The sequence below is a fragment of the Palaemon carinicauda genome, chromosome 2 (assembly GCF_036898095.1).
Source record: "Palaemon carinicauda isolate YSFRI2023 chromosome 2, ASM3689809v2, whole genome shotgun sequence".
Lineage (NCBI taxonomy): Eukaryota > Metazoa > Arthropoda > Malacostraca > Decapoda > Palaemonidae > Palaemon > Palaemon carinicauda.
In genome coordinates, this window is record NC_090726.1 from 109,422,145 (window position 1) to 109,441,697 (window position 19,553).

The 19,553-nt window shown below is 40.3% G+C and overlaps 1 protein-coding gene across 5 annotated transcripts in view; it reads left to right on the plus strand.

Moving 5' to 3' along the window:
• The window catches only part of LOC137626265 (BRISC and BRCA1-A complex member 1-like), a 249,154-nt gene that overhangs the window by 222,586 nt on the left and 7,015 nt on the right, over positions 1-19,553 (plus strand). For all 5 annotated transcript variants that reach the window (XM_068357361.1, XM_068357349.1, XM_068357355.1 and 2 more), the window contains one exon: positions 7,517-7,656. In XM_068357361.1, coding sequence (XP_068213462.1) covers positions 7,517-7,656 — 140 coding nt within the window. The remainder of the gene's footprint in view (positions 1-7,516; positions 7,657-19,553) is intronic.

Sequence of the window (19,553 nt, forward strand, 5' to 3'; positions counted from 1 at the left end):
CTGGGCATTGTCTGACCAGATTAGCTAATCGTCTAGATAGGCTACTACCTGTATCCCCTGAGTCCGAAGCTCTTGAATTACTGTCTCTGCTAGTTTGGTGAAGATTCTGGGTGGTATGTTGAGCCCCAATAGCATCTCTATGAATGCATAGGCTTATTTGCCTAGCTTGAAGCCCAGAAAAGGACGAAAATGCCTTGCTATTGGAACGTGATAGTAGGCATCTGTAAGATCGATGGAGGTGGTGACGGCCCCACGGGGAAGTAAGGTCCACACCTGCGAGACGGTAAGCATATGGGATTTGTCGCAACGAGTGAAGGAACTTAAACGAGACAGGTCCCGGATTACTCTTCGTTTGTCTGAGTCTTTCTTTGGCACGCTGAACAAGCGTCCGTGAAATCTTAAGCGACGTAAACTTTGGGTTGCATTCATTAGTAGCAGATCTTTTGTGAAGGAACGTAGTTCTTCCGTGGACTGAGACCGGTTGAACTACTTGCAGAGGTTGCCTGAATTGGGAAGATTGGAAAGGCCTCAATCTCTTCCTACCTCAAATTGGGGTACTAGTAGGCTCATATCTCCTCTTTGAAACCAGGCCCCACCTAACCTTGAGGTTTTGGTTGGCTCTAGCTGCCTCGCTAAGGACCGAGTTAACTAAGTCCCCTGGGAAAAGATCTGGGCCCCAGACTGGAGCTTTGATGAGCCTATTAGGTTCGTCCCTAATCGTGGCTTCGGATAGAACGTGTCGTCGACAATGGGTCCTGGCATATGCAAAATCATAGGCGTCAGCCATAAAGTGTTGCAAAAGTGACTTAGTGAGGGCCTTAAGAAGGTCCTCCTCGGTGTAAGTGGCGACAGTCAATTCAGAAAGGGCAACTGAATTAAGGGATCTGCTGAATCTACACCTCGACTCATATTCCAATTTAATGAGAAACTCCGGGAGTTTGGGAAGCCGTTCGCTGAACTGCGTCGAGGCACAGTCCGGGCTCAACTTACCTACCGAGATTGCACTAGCAATTAATGGGATATACTCAGCCATTCCCCAGGATGTTCTCTCAACATTATTTGTGGATGATCTCTCAATATCATTTGCTGGCACTAGAATGGCAATGGTTGAGAGAAAAATCCAACTCTCTATTGATAAAATTATCCAGTGGGCTGACATGAATGGATTTAAGTTCTCGACAAGTAAAACTACCATTGTCCATTTTTGTCGTATCCGGGGAGTACATCCAGACCCGGATATATACATTAAAGGTCAACGGATACCATGTGTATCGGAAACCAAATTTTTAGGTTTGATATTTGACTGTAGACTTACATGGGTTTCTCACCTAAAAGCGCTAAAAGCTAAATGTGTTGAAGCTCTGAATATCTTAAAAGTATTGTCCCATACATCATGGGGGGCAGACCGCAATACTATTTTAAAATTATACAAGGCCTTGATTTTTTTCAAAATAAGTTATGGTTGTGAGGTATATTCTTCAGCCACCCCAAGCCGGTTAAAAATATTAGACTCGATACATCATGCAGGTATTAGATTGTCTACTGGAGCTTTTAAAACCTCGCCTATCCCAAGTCTCCTTGTTGATGCTGGAGTTACCTCTAGACCTTTACCGAATGTCTTCCATTCTTCGGTATTGGTTTAGATTGCAAAGACTCCCTAACTCTAGCCTTTCAGACTGCAAGCCTTGTAAGACACGCATCATACTTTGAGTTGCACCCAAAATCTCCTCAACCTTATGGCTTTCGGGTGAAACGATTATTAAATAGTCTGGATATAATTAGAAATAAGGTACTTCCATTCGAGGTATCATCAACGCCTCCATGGAAGTTACCAGAGATATCTTTTTGTAAATATTTTATTGGAGATAAGAAGAATATGTCAGACCTAGAAGCCAGGTCTCTTTTTAATGAACATGTTAAAGAACATAGAGGATCAACTTTTATCTATACTGATGGCTCCAAATCTGATGCTGGCGTTGGATTTGGAGTACATAGTAATGGTTTTAATTGTAGAGGTGCACTTCCTCTGACCGCTTCCATATTTACTGCCGAACTGTATGGCATATTAACCGCTATTGAGAAAATAGCGTTGGAGAAGGAGGGTAATTTTACAATTTTTAGTGATGCAAGGAGTGTCCTTCAAGCTATGGAAGTTTTTAATTCTAATAACCCTCTAGTTTTTAAGATTTTAGAATGGCTTTTCCTTATTGGACGGAGAGGTATAACAGTTCAATTTTGTTGGGTTCCAGCACATGTAGGTGTGTCCGGGAATGAGAAGGCAGATTCACTTGCTAAGGAGGCTGCATCCGAGTTGCTGCCAAGAAGGTATCCCATTCCCTGTAATGATTTCTTACCTGACATCAAGAAATTGGTTTGCAATAAATGGCAACAGCAATGGGATAGTCAAGATGGCAATAAAATGAGGGAAGTAACAAATGACATATCTCCTTGGAGGTATAATATGATGCCCCGAAAATGGGATACGTCTCTTTGTCGTCTCCGTATTGGTCACACTCGGTTGACACACGAGTTTCTGCTGAAGGGCCAACACCAACCGTATTGTGACGACTGTTTAGTACCTCTAACAGTAAGGTATTTGTTGACCGAATGCCCCAATTATAACAACTTGCGGAATAGATATTTGTTTGAGGCTCGAGGTGAGGGTGGCAGGTTCATCCTTGCCAAGATTCTTGGAAATGATGTGTCCTACCATGCAAGTGGCATTTTTAGATTTCTTTCAGAAGCAGGTCTTCTGAAAAATATTTAACTTTTATGACATTCAATTTTTATGATTTTAATTGAATACTCTTTAATTTTTTATTTTATTTCATTTTTTATTTTTGTATACATAAATTAAATGTTACCGGCGTCAATGACCTTAGATGTCAGGATGCCTGAAAACTTTAAATCATTCATTCATTCATTATCTACCGAGAATGTAGCTGGGGCGTTCCGCCAACATTCACTGTCTCCCGGAAAGAGAAGGGAGGGTAAGTCGGTCTCCCTGAGGTGAGGTAAAGGCTTCTCTTCCTTGATAGCCTGAAAGACCGTCTCTATGATCTTGGTCGCACATGGGGTAGGGGTCTGGTCGTCGGCCACAAACATAGTATATGAACTTTTGTAGGCCGTAATCATTGTGTTCAAGCAATCCCACTCATTGAACACGCGGACCAAGACAGACTGTGCCTGTTCTTTAGGAAAATTAACAGTTTCCTTTGGGACCTTATCCAATCGAATCAGAGCCTCTTCCTTGAGGCGAGCGTAGCCCGGGAAGGGGAATGCAAGACCCGGCGGGTAGAATTCATAATCCGCAAGAGGCCGGGTACCGAAATCTCCGATTGACAACATACCCTCCGAGAAGGGGGCATGCAATGCCAACCTCCAAGGGTTATTCTTATTGAAAGGAGGAAGCTTGGAGGCGTCGGGGATGGGGTATTGCTGTTGTGGCGGTGGCAGCCCCGAGCGCATGAGTCCCTGAACTACGCTCTCCATAGAAGCTATTCTCTCTCGTGATTGCTGCGTATGAGACGATAGTATCGACTCAAAACGAGCAAACATCTTCTCGGAAAAATCCACTGGGTTAGATGATTCCGCCGGGGGGGGGAACAGGTGCCGGAACGGAGACTACTCTGTGAGAGGTTGAAGGCACAGCAATTGGGTCTTGAGAGACTCTGGTGGAGGAAGATTTAGCCTTCGAAGCTGATGATTTCAAAGACCTGTGGTCTTTGGAAGACTTGTGGGTCGTATATAAAGTCTTACGATGAGCCTTCACCTTGGGGATAACAGGCCGGGGACTGAGACCAGTCCCGGTTGTCCCCGGAAAACCTCGAAAAGAAGAGTGTTCTGAAGTAGAAGAGAAAGCCGGGCTAGGGATAGGAATCTTAGCCCGGGAACCACCTGACTCACCTACGTCCCTACCTGCGTTGGGATCGTCAAGAACCATGGAAACACTTTTTATGACATGAAAACATAACTAAGACTAAAAAAAAACATACAGGAGAAAATATGGAATGATAAAAGGGAACTGTAACCAAAAAGAATTATACAATTCCTTTATGGGGGCTGCATTCTATCTATGAAATGTTGTAATTCAAAACCCTTATAACCTGATGACTTATTAGTAAACCAAAATATTATAAAAAAAAAAATTCTGAGATGCATGGATTTTAATTTGGTTGCGGTTGATACAGTATGCAGAATGGTTTCTGCACCTTCTACATCTGCTCACAGAGGCACCGAGAAAACTCCCTCCACTTCCTGATCTACTCAGACAATCACATGTACAGTACAGATATCCCACAAAGCAGTAGCTTCATTACGTCTTCACTCTTTTATGTTATCCAGGATCTCCTTGTGGCATAAGGGTTTTCGCAGAAAGTTGTAAGAAGGATGGCTAAATACCTCCGAGAGTGATCTTCCACTATCTACCAAGCAAAACGGTCTATTATCTGTGGTTAGTGTTGTGAAAGGGGCATCGCTCCTCTCAGTACTGCTATTCCAGTAAATACAAAGGTTTTGTTGTACCTCTGGGAGAAAAAAACTCTGTTGAGTGTCAGTAGTGAAAGACTATCGCTCAGCCTTAAGCCTTGCCTTTAAGCAGATTGGAAATAATATTTCCTCCTCAATGGATTTCTCTCTCCTTATACGGAGTCAGACCGCCTCCATGGAATGTACGCGTACTGCAATCCCTGAAAAGAGCGCCTTATGATGTAGTGGTTTGGAGACTGTGGCCAGAGGTAGCATGCAGACTGCCTAGTGTCCGTATACCGACCACACTCCAATGTTCACTACACAAAAAGATCAAACAGTGGAATACCCAGAAATCTGGGCAACAGGTAAACAGTCAAGTGAACTGGGCACTGGGCACCACTCCTTCATTTTATACTGGGCAAAAGGACCCAGCTAGAACTGAAGTTGCATAATATTTTTCAGAGGTAAGCCGTCTCACCTGTTACTAACATGCATGGAGTCTAAATTGGTGGCTGAGAAGGGAACATTTACAGGGGAAAGAAACACTTACAATGGTTGTTGAAAATCAAAGGGTGTATATTTCAAATTGAAATCAAATAAAGATAATTATAAACAAACTCAGAAAAAATATCACGATCGGATAAAAACATGATTCCACAAAAACAGCTATGATAGCCAACTTAAGTGTAGATTCTTGGGCTAAATTCAAATGTAACTTGACAGGTCACTTCAAATAGGATCAAAGGGATTGTAAAACAATATTACCTATGTCTACATTCTCACCTTAACATCAGAAAGAGGCCCCTCCTCTAGATTGCATAGTCATACAGGAAAGAAATAAGATTCAAGGATGCTATTCACAATTTATGCAGCAAACTTGATGAGTAACAGTTCAATACATATCATTAATAAATGTCTAAATTGTTTCACTGCATCATTGTTGAGAGTCTATTCATTCCTGGATCACTATACAGTACCAAGTTTACAGAATGTTTATAAGGTAGAGGAATATTCATGTCACTCCAACAATTCGCTGGGTTAACAGGATACACAGTATGTTCGATATAGATTTTTCCTGCTGTCCACTGTCTAGGCTATTTCACAACAGTTTTTGTCAAATCCTTGCACACAGGGATTTCTGTTCATAAGATCAGGCAACTGTCTGCAGAATGCTTCTCTACTTGATTATTACATTTCTAGTTGCCATCTCCAAGCAAACCTGGGGGTAGGGTCTTGCTGTCATTGCCTGTTAAAAGAAACAATAACAGATCAAGTAATTTTGGGGTGGGTCACATGAGGGTTAACAAAATTACTGAAACATAAATGAAATTGACAATTTGTTAGGTTTTTTCCTAACAATGATTTTTTCACACAAACCATAATTCATTGTAACGAACCTCATAGTCGGTCCTGACGCTAAAGACATTTTTCTGTTAGCCCTGGCCTCTGCTAGAAGAGTCAGCAATCTACATGGTCTGTCCTATGACATTGCCCATTCAAGGGGATGGGGGCAAGTTACACTCAACTTTGTCCCTAAGTTTAATGCTAAGATACAAAATCCAACTGTAGCAGATCCTAGATTTGGGGCCCTTCCAGATTGAGAGTCTCCGTACTTGACAATTGAACCATATCAACTGTTACTATGCCCTGTTAGGGGACTGAAAAAATACCGATGGGCCGTGAGAAAATAACAATGGAATTATTGAGCTCGACCACAAATCAACAGACTGTTCGTAAGTACAGGTAGGGTAGAGAAGAGTCACAAAGAACTCAACCTCTTCCTGGATCAGGAAGGTGATCGAACAAACCTTCCAAGCAGACTCAATCCCTCTTGACCTTAGACCTAGAGCTCATGACATCAGGAGTATTAGGGCATTCCTGGCGTTCCAAAAGAACTTCAGTGTGACGCAGGTTTTACAAGCTGGCGTGTGGAAACATCAAACTTCATTTACTGCCCACTACCTGCAAGATGTAACCTACAGGAGCCTTGCCTCATTCTCCATAAGTCCTGTGATCAGTAATGCCTCAGCTCCTTCGTAGGATAAGTAGCAGTTGGTTGAAGGCAGATGTTACCTGGTTGTAAGTCTAGAATGAATGTGCTTATGACTGGCTTTATATCTTTCATTCTCCCTTCTCCTGGGGCTTGAGCAAGCAGAGGAACTCAGCAAGCTGACCTATGACTGCATGTGGGTATCATCGTCCATTGTGTACCCTGATATATGCATGTATATTTATGTCCGCGATCTCCCACCGAGGTAAGAATCGGGTAACACCCAGGTGAGAGGAGCTTAGCTTCCGATAATGTCTTACCTAGCCGAGTCACATTGCTTAGTTCTCACACCTCCGCAAAGTTGATCCGGGCGTTGTATCTCATTGAGAGTTAACGAAGTGACACGGTGCACTCTTCCAAAGCTTGTGTGAAGCACAAAAGTCGCGTCTTAGGTCAGTGGCCAGCCAGTTGGTCTTGGACTTTCACCCACCTAAATGTGAATCTCCATAGTAAAGAGCTGAAAGATTTATGTTTGGTGTTGGAACAAATAAAAAATTTGAAAATGATTTGTAGTTTTCTTAACTATACAAGTCTGAAGCTCTTTACTTATAAGGGCCCACCATTGCCTACCCCCAGAAGTCCTGCCTGCAGTTGCAAAGTGAGTTGTGTTGGCTACTGTGTGTGTGAGCAGGTGGTTGGGCTACCACCGGCTATTCCCCCACTAACTAGCGGAGGGTAGTAGCACCTCGCTAAAAGTTAATGACTGGTTTCAGCTGTTGCCAAAATATATATCCATAGTAAAGAGCTTCAGGTTTTTACGGTTAGGAAAAATACAAATTATTTCTAAATTTGTCATTTAAATGAAATTTGTTCCTACTTTTTCTTTATTATTGATATCATTAATGAAAATTGGGATGCAGTCTGTACAAATGGCAGCTTATGGTTGACAACGGTATTTTACTTTGCAATATTACAGAGTTTGATTCATTACAAATCAATTGTCACTTTTATTCTGTATTTCTACTATTAAAAGTATAATTATCTTTTTCATTTTAGTTTTGCTGTATGGACGATCCCAGTGCTTACCCCAGTTTCTTGAAGGCAAAACAGCATTTTCTAAGCTAAATGAAAATCCTCACTTTTTCTTGGATATATTGTATATGCACGAAACTCCAAGTGATGACAACAAATGCGAGGTACGTAGTTATATTTAGATTATAAAGTACTGTACCTTATTCATGTGTCCATGCTGTTTATTAAATATAGTACCATACTCAAGGTACCCAACATATTTGTGAGGTTTATGGTTGGCTTTTCCAGACAGTGAGTTAGAAAAAATTCTACTTGTAATGTGTTTCTGCTAAATCTTAGCTCATTTTGGTATTGAAGGAAATAAAGAGTGTTTACCAACATGCAAAATATGCTGCTCACAGTTATGCAGTAGTACCTTTAAGTTTACTGTTTCACTTATTTGTTAAGTAGACCCAGGATATCATTGAATTAATTTTGATGTTTTCACTGGACTCTCTCAGCGCCCCATCTAATATGCTCAGTTTGATTGGCTACACTCTTGTTATGCTTTTCCTCTGCAAGGTCTTAAAATTTCACTTATAAAACAATTACCATTTTCAATTTATTCTTTTTTTATTTTTCTTTAGTCCAGTAAAGTTTACGATTTTAAGGAATATTTATTCCTCATTAATACAAACTCTAATCCTTTAATAGGAATGTTTTCAATCTGGCTGGAACTCGGCTGTGAAAGTTTATAACGAGGTATCCATAGTTACTGGTGGGCAGTGGGGAAGCCCTGCCCCCTACCAGTACACCTAGTAGAAATTTTGTTTTCAACCCCCAGAAAGTGCAGGCGTGCACTACTCCTGGTCTAACCAACTGTTTTTTTTTTTTTTTTTTTTTTCTAGTTTCATTTTGTACAGTTCATTGTGTGCAATTGAATTTAAGGAAGAAGGAATTTTTTGAGTTTTCCCAATAACTGTAGCTGACTGACAATATCTGTGTAATTTGTTGATATGCACTTTTTGCTCTTGCTTGACAATATTACTGTTGCTGTTTATTCCCTTGTCTGTGTGGAACAGTGACTACAATGTCATTGTAATTGAGGAATAAAAGATTGTTGCCCACCTTCAATAGAAGGATAATTCAAGTTATTCCTTCACCTTTGCCGCAGTTTTGTCTCTTAGCGCTGACAGGTGATCCACACAGTCATTGAACTTAAGAGTACACTGCCAGTTAGAAAAGAAAAATGTTCTACCTTTTTTTTCACTTTTTGGATGATTAATTCTTTAGAATCAATTGATAGGTGTTACATATACAGTGCACTACATGACTCCTGCCATTTCTATCCCCATGGAAGAGACTCTGTTGCCCAATCCTTCACTAAGGACGAAGAAAGAGACAACGAGATTACGCGCTACTTTGCATGGCACCTTAGCTGGAGGAGCATTAGTAAGATTTATTATGCTACTATATACTTGTGCTCTTCTAAGGGAATGTCACTTCACCTGTATAAGTTCGCACCCATTAACGTGCTACTATGCATTAGCATGTTACTACCATGTGTGCTCACTCACTTCATCGGGAGTGCCACCTCACCTGTTTGCAAGCACTCACTCCTTAGGGAAGGCCACCTTACCTGTTCGCAATCACTCTCTTGCTGGAGCGCCACCTCACCTGTTCAAACTAGGGCACTCATTCATCAGACTTGGAGCATTCACTTGCTCTCATGCCCAAAGAGGGAGTACGCCTAGCTATTCACGCACAGGTGTGCTCACCTGTTGGTGCGCTATCTTCTGATCGCGAGTACGACTATCCTACTTGCACACATTTATCAGATCTCCAGATTGAGACTACTCTACAGTTCATGCACGTTGGTATACATTAACGTCCTCTCCTTGGCCTCCTAGAGAGATGAAAGAATACGGTACAGTACATACTGGGAACATTCCTTCCCTGAAGATACGTATTGGTATGTGATACAAGTGCTTACATACCAGCAACCTGTGCTCTATCTCACAAGAATGAGCATACACACTACCAGTAAGATTAAAGACCTCGCTCTTCTCTTCCTGTTTAGCATGAGTCCCCTCTGGCTTTTGGGAGAGAGAGGCTAAAGATGAGTGCTGAAAATTGTTCTTTTGGGAACAGCCATCAGTAAATGCTGTTTAACAAGTGTTCGGTCTCATACCAAATGCAGTGCCTTCAACCAAATGCTGCTGCTACTCATGAAGAGAAGACATCACCTATTGGCCTTGATTTTAGTGCTGCCTTTGACCGTGTTAATCATGAGGCCTTTGTTTTCAAACTCAAACAGTTGGGAGTGGGTGGGTCGTTTCTTAGCATTATTATGGATTTTTTTTAAGTATTAGTTCTCAAAGAGTTGTTGTTGATGGGTACCTTAGTATAGGAATGTGATATCTGGTGTTCCACAGGTAGTATTCTTGGCCCATCACTTTTTATACTATATACACGACATGTGGTTTGGCTTAGAAAACAAGCTTGTTGCATATGCAGATGATGCTACTCTGTTTGCATCAATTCCATTCCCTGAATCTAAATATGGGGTTGGTGAATCCCTTAATAGAGATCTAGCTAAAATTAGTGCATGGTGCAAATTATGGGGTCTGAAGTTGAATCCTAACAAAACTCAAAGTATGATTGTAAGTAGGTCAAGGACAGTGGCTCCTCAACATCTGGATCTCAGTATTGATAATGTTTCTTTAACTTTGTATGACTCTTTTAGAATTTTAGGTGTGATTCTCGACAGTAAATTTATTTTTGAGAAACACATTAGGTCTGTGTCTTCTTCAATTGCACAAAAAATTGTCTTATTGAGAAAGTCTTTCAAGATTTTCGGTGATCAATCTATTCTGAAGAAGTGTTTTAATTCTTTCATTCTACCTTGTTTTGAGTATTGTTCTCCTGTCTGGTCTCCAGCTGCTGATTCTCATCTTAACTTGTTGGACAAACTTACAGTGTATTAAATTTCTTATTCCTGATCTAGATATTAATCTCTGGCCCCATCGTTCAATTAGTTCATTATGCATGTTGCATAAGATTTTTCATAATTCTGACCATCCTTTACATTCAGATCTTCCTGCACAATTCCATCCTGTTCGTAATACTAGGCAGGCAGTTAATTTTAATAGCCAGGCCTTCTCCATCATGAGGCTCAATACTACACAGTATTCTAGAAGTTTTATTCCAGCTGTGTCCAAGTTGTGGAATGATCTTCCTAATCGGGTAGTTGAATCAGTAGAACTTCAAAAGTTCAAAGTTGCAACAAATGTTTTCATGTTGAACAGGCTGACATAAATCTTTTTATAGTTCATATATGGCATATCTGTTTTGACGTTACTGTTTGTAGAATGATTTATTGTTAATTTGTTCTCATCATTTATTTATTTCCTTATTTCCTTTCCTCACTGGGCTAGTTTTCCCTGTTGGAGCCTTTGGGCTTATAGCATCTTGCTTTTCCAACTAGGGCTGTAGCTTGGCTAGTAATAATAATAATAATAAAGAGGTCTGATCAACGTAACTACGCGCCTCTGACAATCTCAGAGTAGGTGAGGATGGTACATCCCAAGAAAAGATGTACATACAGAGATTATACTTAGCACCTAGTGGTTAGTACCAAAATTGTACTTAGTGCTGAGCAGTTTGGGATACAAGTGCTCTCACACCTGTTTCTAACAATGGATCTTGTATGAGATTGAGCTCTCATTTTCTCGATAGGAAAAAATGGGCCCTCATATATTTTTTCAGTAACTTTCAGGTCTCAGGACTTCTGGCATCTGATTCGTCTTTGCTTTTCCATGACACGATAAGATGGAAGAGAAACCTTGTACCATTCTCATGGAGTGTACAGGCTACGAGATTTTATCGGCATGAGCGAGAAGTTTCTTTGTTCCCTGACCTTTTGTGTTTTGTCTTTAGAGGAACATTCCGATTGTTTGCTCCCTGCAAGACAAGTTTCCTATCACTTGTTCTCTATGATTAACATTTTTCCATGGGATCAGCCATGCAGCACAATTGCAAAACTTACAATTAGATACCTCATTTAGTTACCACAATCAGGAACTCTAGTAAAAGAATACTACATGGACCTGGAACGCTACATTCGTGTACAGCAACTGGGACCCCTTCATTTGTTTACAGCAACTGGGAACTCTACAGTCTTGTACAGCAACCAGGAACCATGCAATCACTTACTAATCGGTAGCCTTACAATAGAGCACAGCAATCAGGAATCTTTTGTTCAGTTACCAAGCTAGGGAAACTCATGATCAGAAATCATGTCGTAATCTGAAACCATGTGATTGGTTACCACATGATCTGGAACAACAATCAAAATTTACTGTCTTACATCAAGGGTTCACCACCTTTGAGTCACCAGGGAACAAGGTCACCTGTTCCCATTACATTTTCCTTCAGAGCGATCCTATGATAGAAGAGAAGTAGATATTAATCCCTGAAGCGCAAGACAATCGATCTGGCATAGTCTCTCAAGACTTGGGTCAATCCATTCTGCATGGTTTCATGGGAGAAGTAGCACTATCAAAAACCCAAACCCCAGGAAGGATTTTCCGTAGGGGGTACATTTGTTTATAGTACTGTACTGGTGCTCAGTTTTGTACGAGATCGAGCCCGAGCGCTGTTGGTCAGGATGTTGATAGGCGCCCTTGTCCCTCTTCTGCCTCATGACATTCACGAGATGCTACAGTGACACTATCCCACAAGATTATCCGACTTACTGATACAACTCCTTAATCTAGATCTTCCCACACCCAGAGACTGATCCATGACGAGTTTTTCCAGACGCCAGGATCTTCCATCTCAGTCGCTCTCAAAATGTTGGAACAAATGACTTCTTAATTCTGATCTCAGCTCTTGTACAAGCACTGTGATGCCACATCATGCACGTGTTGTTGAGGACAATAATCCTTTCCAACCAAGTTCTCTTTTGTATTTTACTCAGGAAGAAGACACCAGAGACAACTACCGTTAAGGCTGCTTAGTACAGTACATCAGTTCCTACTTCCTATGAGTAATGAAATTCATTGCTACACTAAAGTATAACAATTTATAGCATCCTAGGTTTTTCACAAACTACCTCCCCAATCAATTAAACCAGAAGCGTCCACACTGACATTAGGGACCCAAATGAAGACTTAAGCATGAGGACATGATGTCTCGGCATCTAAATCTGCTGCCGCCATGGAATGTATTACCATGACCAGCCTCCAAGCTACATCAAGATTCGATCACTAGCTATATGCTACACTACAAGTACAACCCAGAGTTTATCAAAGCCAAGTACGAGAAAGTACATAGATTTGATCCGATCAGACACCAAGAATGAAACCTTCTTCATGCACCATCATTTGAAACCTATGAAAAAGGAATATGATTGCCTCCTGTTTCTCTAAACAGGGAAGTCAAGAGAGTTACATCCCTTATGGAATGTTTTGGTATGAGAGCTACAGCCCTTTTCCCATGGAGCGAATAAAATCAGGATGGTAGTGAGGGAATAAGGTGCAAATTTGTCTTCTCTTCCACTGATCAGTGATCTCTAAGGGCCCAGGCCCTACAAGGATAACTATTCTAAGATCCCCATCACACCTCTAGCAAGGACTGAGGAATAATTCAGCTACCTACAGGTTCACTTGGCTACACAGGCTCTTCCTCTTATGAAAAAGCTCAGATAGTGGTCAGTCCATTCACCCGCAACCTTTCCTACCAGATAGAGGGATAAAAGATGGAAAGTCAGAAAGGATCACATAATTCATTGAATACCGGCAACTTCTACAAGTAAGTTCATATAGGTCAGTATGGGGAGCAACACATTTAGACCTGCTTGCTGATTTTGTTTGTGAACTACCAAAAGTTGCCTTTTACTCTCAGAAACAGAACTAACATAAGGGCTACCAGGAAGGTTTACAGACTCCTATAGTCTTACAAATGGAATACTGTATTCAACGGGGAATCGGAGACCTGTCATTGGTCTGTCTGGTTGATTCTTCAGATGCCATTTATGACAGCCATGGTTAGCAGTGTATGGATGGTCCGTCATAAGAATGGTAACCACTCATTCCCCTTAGAGCTGAAGGACACTTACGTTCTGTTTTCTCCACTTCGTGTTTGGGAAAATTAATTACCAATTCAAAGCCCAGTGTTTCAGACTGGCTACCAATCCCCAAGTGTTCATGCAAATGTTCATGCCAGTCTATTTTCAGCATTTTCAATCGGCATTCATTTACCAAAAGGTCTTAGGGATTGCCCCTTTTTACCTTCCCGCTAGGGGAACAAGTCATTATCAAAACAGGCTCTTGCCTCTTGTCTAGGTCTGTGGATTAAAGTATATTGAAGAAATTTCTTCTTGATTCTCAGGTAGAGGGTGGAATATCTGAGAATACCTTAGCATGACAGCCACAAGTGCTTTCCGGCAAACAGTAGGTTGACCAGGGCACCAGCCACCCATTTAGATACTACTGCTTGAGAGTTATTGGATCCTTTGACTGGCCAGACAGTAATACATTGGATCCCTCTTTCTGGTTACGGCTAATTTTTTCTTTGCCTACACATACACCGAATAGTCTGGCCTATTCTTTATACATTCTCGTCTTTCCTCATACACCTGACAACACTGAGATAACCAAACAATTTTTCTTTACTCAAGGGGCTAATTACTGTACAGTAATTGTTCATCGGATACTTTTCTCTTGGTAAGGGTAGAAAAGACTCTTAGCTATGGTAAGCAGCTCTTCTAGGAGAAAGAAACTCCAAAATCAAACCATTGTTCTTTAGTCTTGGGTAGTGTCAGCATCTGTACCATGGTCTTCCGCTGTCTTGGGTTGGGCTTCAATTGCGTGGAGGTGCACTTGGACACACTGTTCTATCTAATTGCTTTTCTTCTGCTCTTTTTTTTTAAATAGTGTGTTGGGCAGGCTGAATAAAAGGGCCTTGGATGCCTGGTGGTTCATCAAGAGGTTGTCTTTTCCTTATCTGTTTTATTCCCCCCCCCAAAAAAAAAAATCCATCCTACCTTCAGTTGAAGTGGCTATCCTGAAGGGTATTTATCCTTGCATGGTGTATCGGCTCATCTACGTTGACCAGTTTTTCCGACTTTTTTCTCTAGTCTATTGGTTTGATCAATCACTGTATTGATATTTCTGTATATATTGTTTTTGTTATCATTCTCTTTAATTTAGTTTTTAAGTATGATGTATCTTTTATTACCATTAATTCTTATGCTGTATAGAAACATTGACCGAAATCCGGGACCAGTACGTCCTAGATTTCTTCAATGTACTCTCCTGTATTGCAATATTCGTGGTCTTCATGCAAATAATCAAGACCTTACATTGCGTCTAGACAGTTTAATATTCTTTTGTGCTCTGAAACTTTGGTTTGTAATATGAGGCACTCATCTGAGCTCCTTATAACTGGTTTTAAGAAGCCAATAATTTTGAAACAGGATGCCATTCCTTCATAGAGAGTACACGTTTGAGTTTAACCTCTGACATTCATTCGGTTTTACATCTTTTTCATGGTTTCGGCTAGAATTTCATCATGCCAAAGAGGAAAGACAATTTCAACATCTCACTAATATAAAGAAGTGGGTAATATCGGCGAAATTAGCCGAGTTAGTGAACGAGAGAGACGATGAAGGAGCAACCGTTTTGCCTAAGGAAGCAAGATATTGAGCAGAGGGATCTTCATTTATGATTAAATTATGATAGATAACCTTGTTTTGGTGTTTTAATATCCAAAAAGGAACATAGAATTCATAATACAGTAATCATGATTTATTAATATTGTCTTTGTAAAAATACAAAGAAAACTTTGTACACCCTTATCTCAAAACTTTACTAACAGACCTTCAAATTCTATCTTCTCCTTTAGTTTTAAAAATATAGAATTGAAATCTTATATATAACTTAGAAAGGCATTATAAAACATTCAAATGTTGCCCTTTTTTCCAATTTTTTTCATGTTTTTTAAATTTTTTCTCCTGATTTTTAGGGTTTATTTTTTTTACCACAATGAAAAAATTCATATCTAGCAAAAAAAAATAATTTTCAAGAAAAAAAACTCTTCATTTGATTGGAAGTCTATGCCAGGTCTATATAGGGTAGCAATCCGAGATGTTAATATTGATTATCAAAGGAGGAGATAGAATTTGAAAAACGCTCATTTTCAGGATAAATTGCCCTGGCGTCACAAAACCGAAGGTCAGAGGCAAAAATCCTATTCATTTTGGAGATCTCCTAAATCACATTAAGTGATATGAATGTCAAAGTCCTGTCCTTGAAAAATGGCATTAACCGGCCGACCCCCTTAAGGCTAAAACACGACTTTCAGGATATGTATATTATCCAGACATAACTTGGGTTTCAGTAGTCTGGCGGTTTTTCTTTATATAACTGAATGGTTGTGTTGGTCCCAATTTTACTTACAGCAGGCAGTTATATTATTGTTTGTTTCATACTTTTAAAATAGATTTCTTTAAATTTTTTATATTATTATTATTATTATTATTGAATGTTAGTGTATTTTCCTATGAAATAAACTGCACACCTGATGTTTAGTTTATCATTTATAGTTGGAATGTCAATTTTATAACCAATGTTTTCTGTCCTATTATCCCTAGTTACATGCAGGCTAGGAAGAAAAGCTGACATCAAGCCAGGAAGATACCCTCAGATTCGAAAAACTTCAAATTATATTTACATAAATTTCATGCTTATTTCTTTATTTAAACTTCTTATTGCATAGTTTTTTACGTTAATTCCTTTCAAATTATAATTTGATAAGTCTTTAGTGAAGAAATTAATGTAGTTTGTATGATATGTATAATGTCTTATTCCTGGTATTAGGCCATATGCTTCATAGACTGTTTTTCAGCTTATGGCACCCAATGTTGGGCACACAAACTGAGACTGCTGGTTTTGGTGCTGAGTTCCATTAGTTGATGGAAATGACCTGGGATCTGGGTTTTGTCTAAGTACTTTAGTCTTTTTTAAGCAATATTCTTTATATATTTAAATTTATCTCTAATCTATTCTGTTTTCTGTATTTTCACAATGGCTAGTTTACATGTGCTTGTCAGACAAAGAAAGGTGATTTGAAAGAAGGTATCAGATTGTTTCATAAAGTCTGATATATAACATTAAATTCTGCCGAAAGGTTATCAGAGAAAGGTCTCCTTTAGAGTTACCAAAAAAAGGTAACAGACTTGAATGAACAGATTCTAAATAATACATTTTCTGATAAGGTAGACGAAGCCAAACTGGATGAAGAATTGATGTCACATCAGGATTACTTTGATAAGATTGAAAATTGTTTACCACTTATTGTTTGTGGCAATGATAAGGGTTCTCCAAAATTGCCTGATGTAGCTAGAAGTTTATTAAGGCAGCATACAGCTCCTCTTTCCAAGTTTAGTAGTGGTGAAGGGGAGGATCTTTTAAAGTTTATAACAAAGTTTGAAATTATGAATCTATTTCAGTATCCTGACAGGGATTTGCTCTTGCTATTGAACAAGTCGAGGGAGGTGGTAAACTTTTGTCGAGTTTTTTAGAAGCAGATAAGCAAAGTTATGCAGATGCTAAAGAGTTATTAATTTCAGCCTTTCTCTCCAAAGATATTCATAAGAATTCTACCGTAAAGAAAATTACAGATTTACATTTAAAAGCTGGTGACCCCTTCCTTTTCATTTCTAAGCTTAGAACTATACGCGAGTCTGTAAAAATACTCAATATAGTACAGGTGCTGACGAGTTTATTCGGTATTTTTCCTGGCATGGCCTTAATAACTGTTTCCAACATCATTTAGTTCATATTTCTGTACTGTAAAGGGAAAATGCACCCTTCCTTGAACGAAATTCTTTCAAACTTCTTTGTAGCTTGTGAAAGAGATGAAACCAAAGAGCATACTGTATTACTCAAAGTGTGGAAAGCAGTTCTCCACCGAATGTCAACGTTAAAATTTTTCCTCCTAAAGAAAAAACTGTAAGTTTGGCTGTTAAGCAGTAATGGATGATTCAAATTCAAATTATTCACCTAACTGTTCCTTGTGTCTTTAAGCAGGTAATGCAGATTTTTAGCATTTTATTCATACATGCTCAGTTTCCTTCCCCTACAGATAAGGTGCAATTGCTGAAGTCCCAACATGGCTGTGTTAAGTGTGTGCAGTTTAATCATGTTTCTAATAAATGCTAATTGATGGCATATGAATTACTTATGTGATACCTAGACTTCAAATGTTCAAAGATCTGAACAGTCTAAAGCTAAGAAATATAATTCTGAGCTTACACATCAGGTTAACAGTGGTGTCAGTATATTTACTAATTCTTATGCTAACTCCATTTTACCCACTTTCCCTTTCAGCATTGATGGCCATGATGATATTTACAGTGAGATAAGATACAACGGCTCTCAAAGCACATTTATCATTTGTAGGATGGTCATATTATTTAACCTCAAATTGAATCATTCTAATGTTAAACATACAGTAAATGGTTTCAATGGAGATTAGGAATATCTTACAGTAAATGGCTTCAATGCAGATTGGGAATATTATAGTAAGATTGTGGAAGTACCTTTATTCTGAGGAAGGCAAGGGAGACCATGACGAAGAGACAGAAGAGGAAGATGAGAGGTGTAAATCCACCGCACACCGATCTCATTTATCCTAGAATACGTAGGGACATTGGCTTTCCCAGGGAGATCTCTGTCCACCCCTTCAAACCCCAAGAAATTGAGTGTCCAATTTCCTTACTTCCACCTGAGGAAGGGCCTACGGCTCCCGCTGCTGAGTCTTCTGCTATTGGTGTCCCAAAACCCTCGGAAGTTCCTCCTTCCAACATCTTGGAGGAACACTTCCCTGTGTGAAGGGAATCTAACCACACCAAGAACGTTGCGGCAAGAAAAGCCTGTTTGGCGGAAGCACACAGAAGGTCCCTTGTGGCGGGTCCCTCAATCGATCCAGTTGACAACCCTGACCTATCCCAAGCTCTGGATGTGAGCCTAAAGGTATATGAGCCATTGGACACGGGTGACGAAAATCTTCCGAGAGAAGCTAGTCCTAACTTAAACTCAGAACGAGAGACGAGAGTCGGAGCATACCTTTTGACAGGTCCTCTCTTGCATGAGGGCCATCAATGGGCTGTCAACTCCTGGTACCATCACCCAGGAAGGGAAGTATATGGTTCTCAACGAGATCTTCGAGACCCAGAAGCCCCCCACAACCAGTGCAGCCTTGATCTGGTCTTTTAAAAGGTCTGACGGCCATCGAAAGGAAGGCTATTGCCCAGATAGCCGGAACTTCCAGTTCTTTAAGGGCAGGTTCCTCTCGGTCTTTGCCACTTCCTTTCGTCTTAGAGAGGAAGTATTACGAGATTGAGGGGGAACCACATTCCACCATGTCCCTTGACCCTTTGGTGGAGTTGTTGACGAAGGGTCTTCTGACTCAAACCCTCTCCTCTCTGAGGGCCTCCCTCTCGGCAGTTGAGCACCTCAACATAGAGAAAGGCGCGAAGTACAGTATATCATGCAGGCTGCCTCATGGCTCGACATATTGTTGGAGTCTTTGGCCATCATGGTACGCTCCCACGATCTTCCAAAGGAGTCCGCTTGGAGTCTTTCCTTTCATCGGGTACCCGAACTCTTGAGTTCTTATTGCACCCTCTCTGAGGGCCTCCCTCTCAGCAGTTGAGCTCCTCAACATAGAGAAAGAGCGAAGTATATCATGCAGGCTGCCTCATGGCTCGACATATTGTTGGAGCCTTTGGGCATCATGGTACGCTCCCACGATCTTCCAAAGGAGTCCGCTTGGAGTCTTTCCTTTCGTCGGGTACCCAAACTCTTGAGTTCTTATTGCACCACATTGTCAACTTGTGAGCGAATGCTGTTCTCAAGAGAAAGGATACCGTCATTTAGAAATTTCATAAACAGGTGCCGAAGGTGTAAGTCTCACTTTTGAAGAATTTCTCCCTTGAGGGTTCTTCTCTTTTCATTCCAGAAGAGATTGAGAAGGCTGCTGAATGATGGAGGAAATCGTCAAATGATTCTCTCCT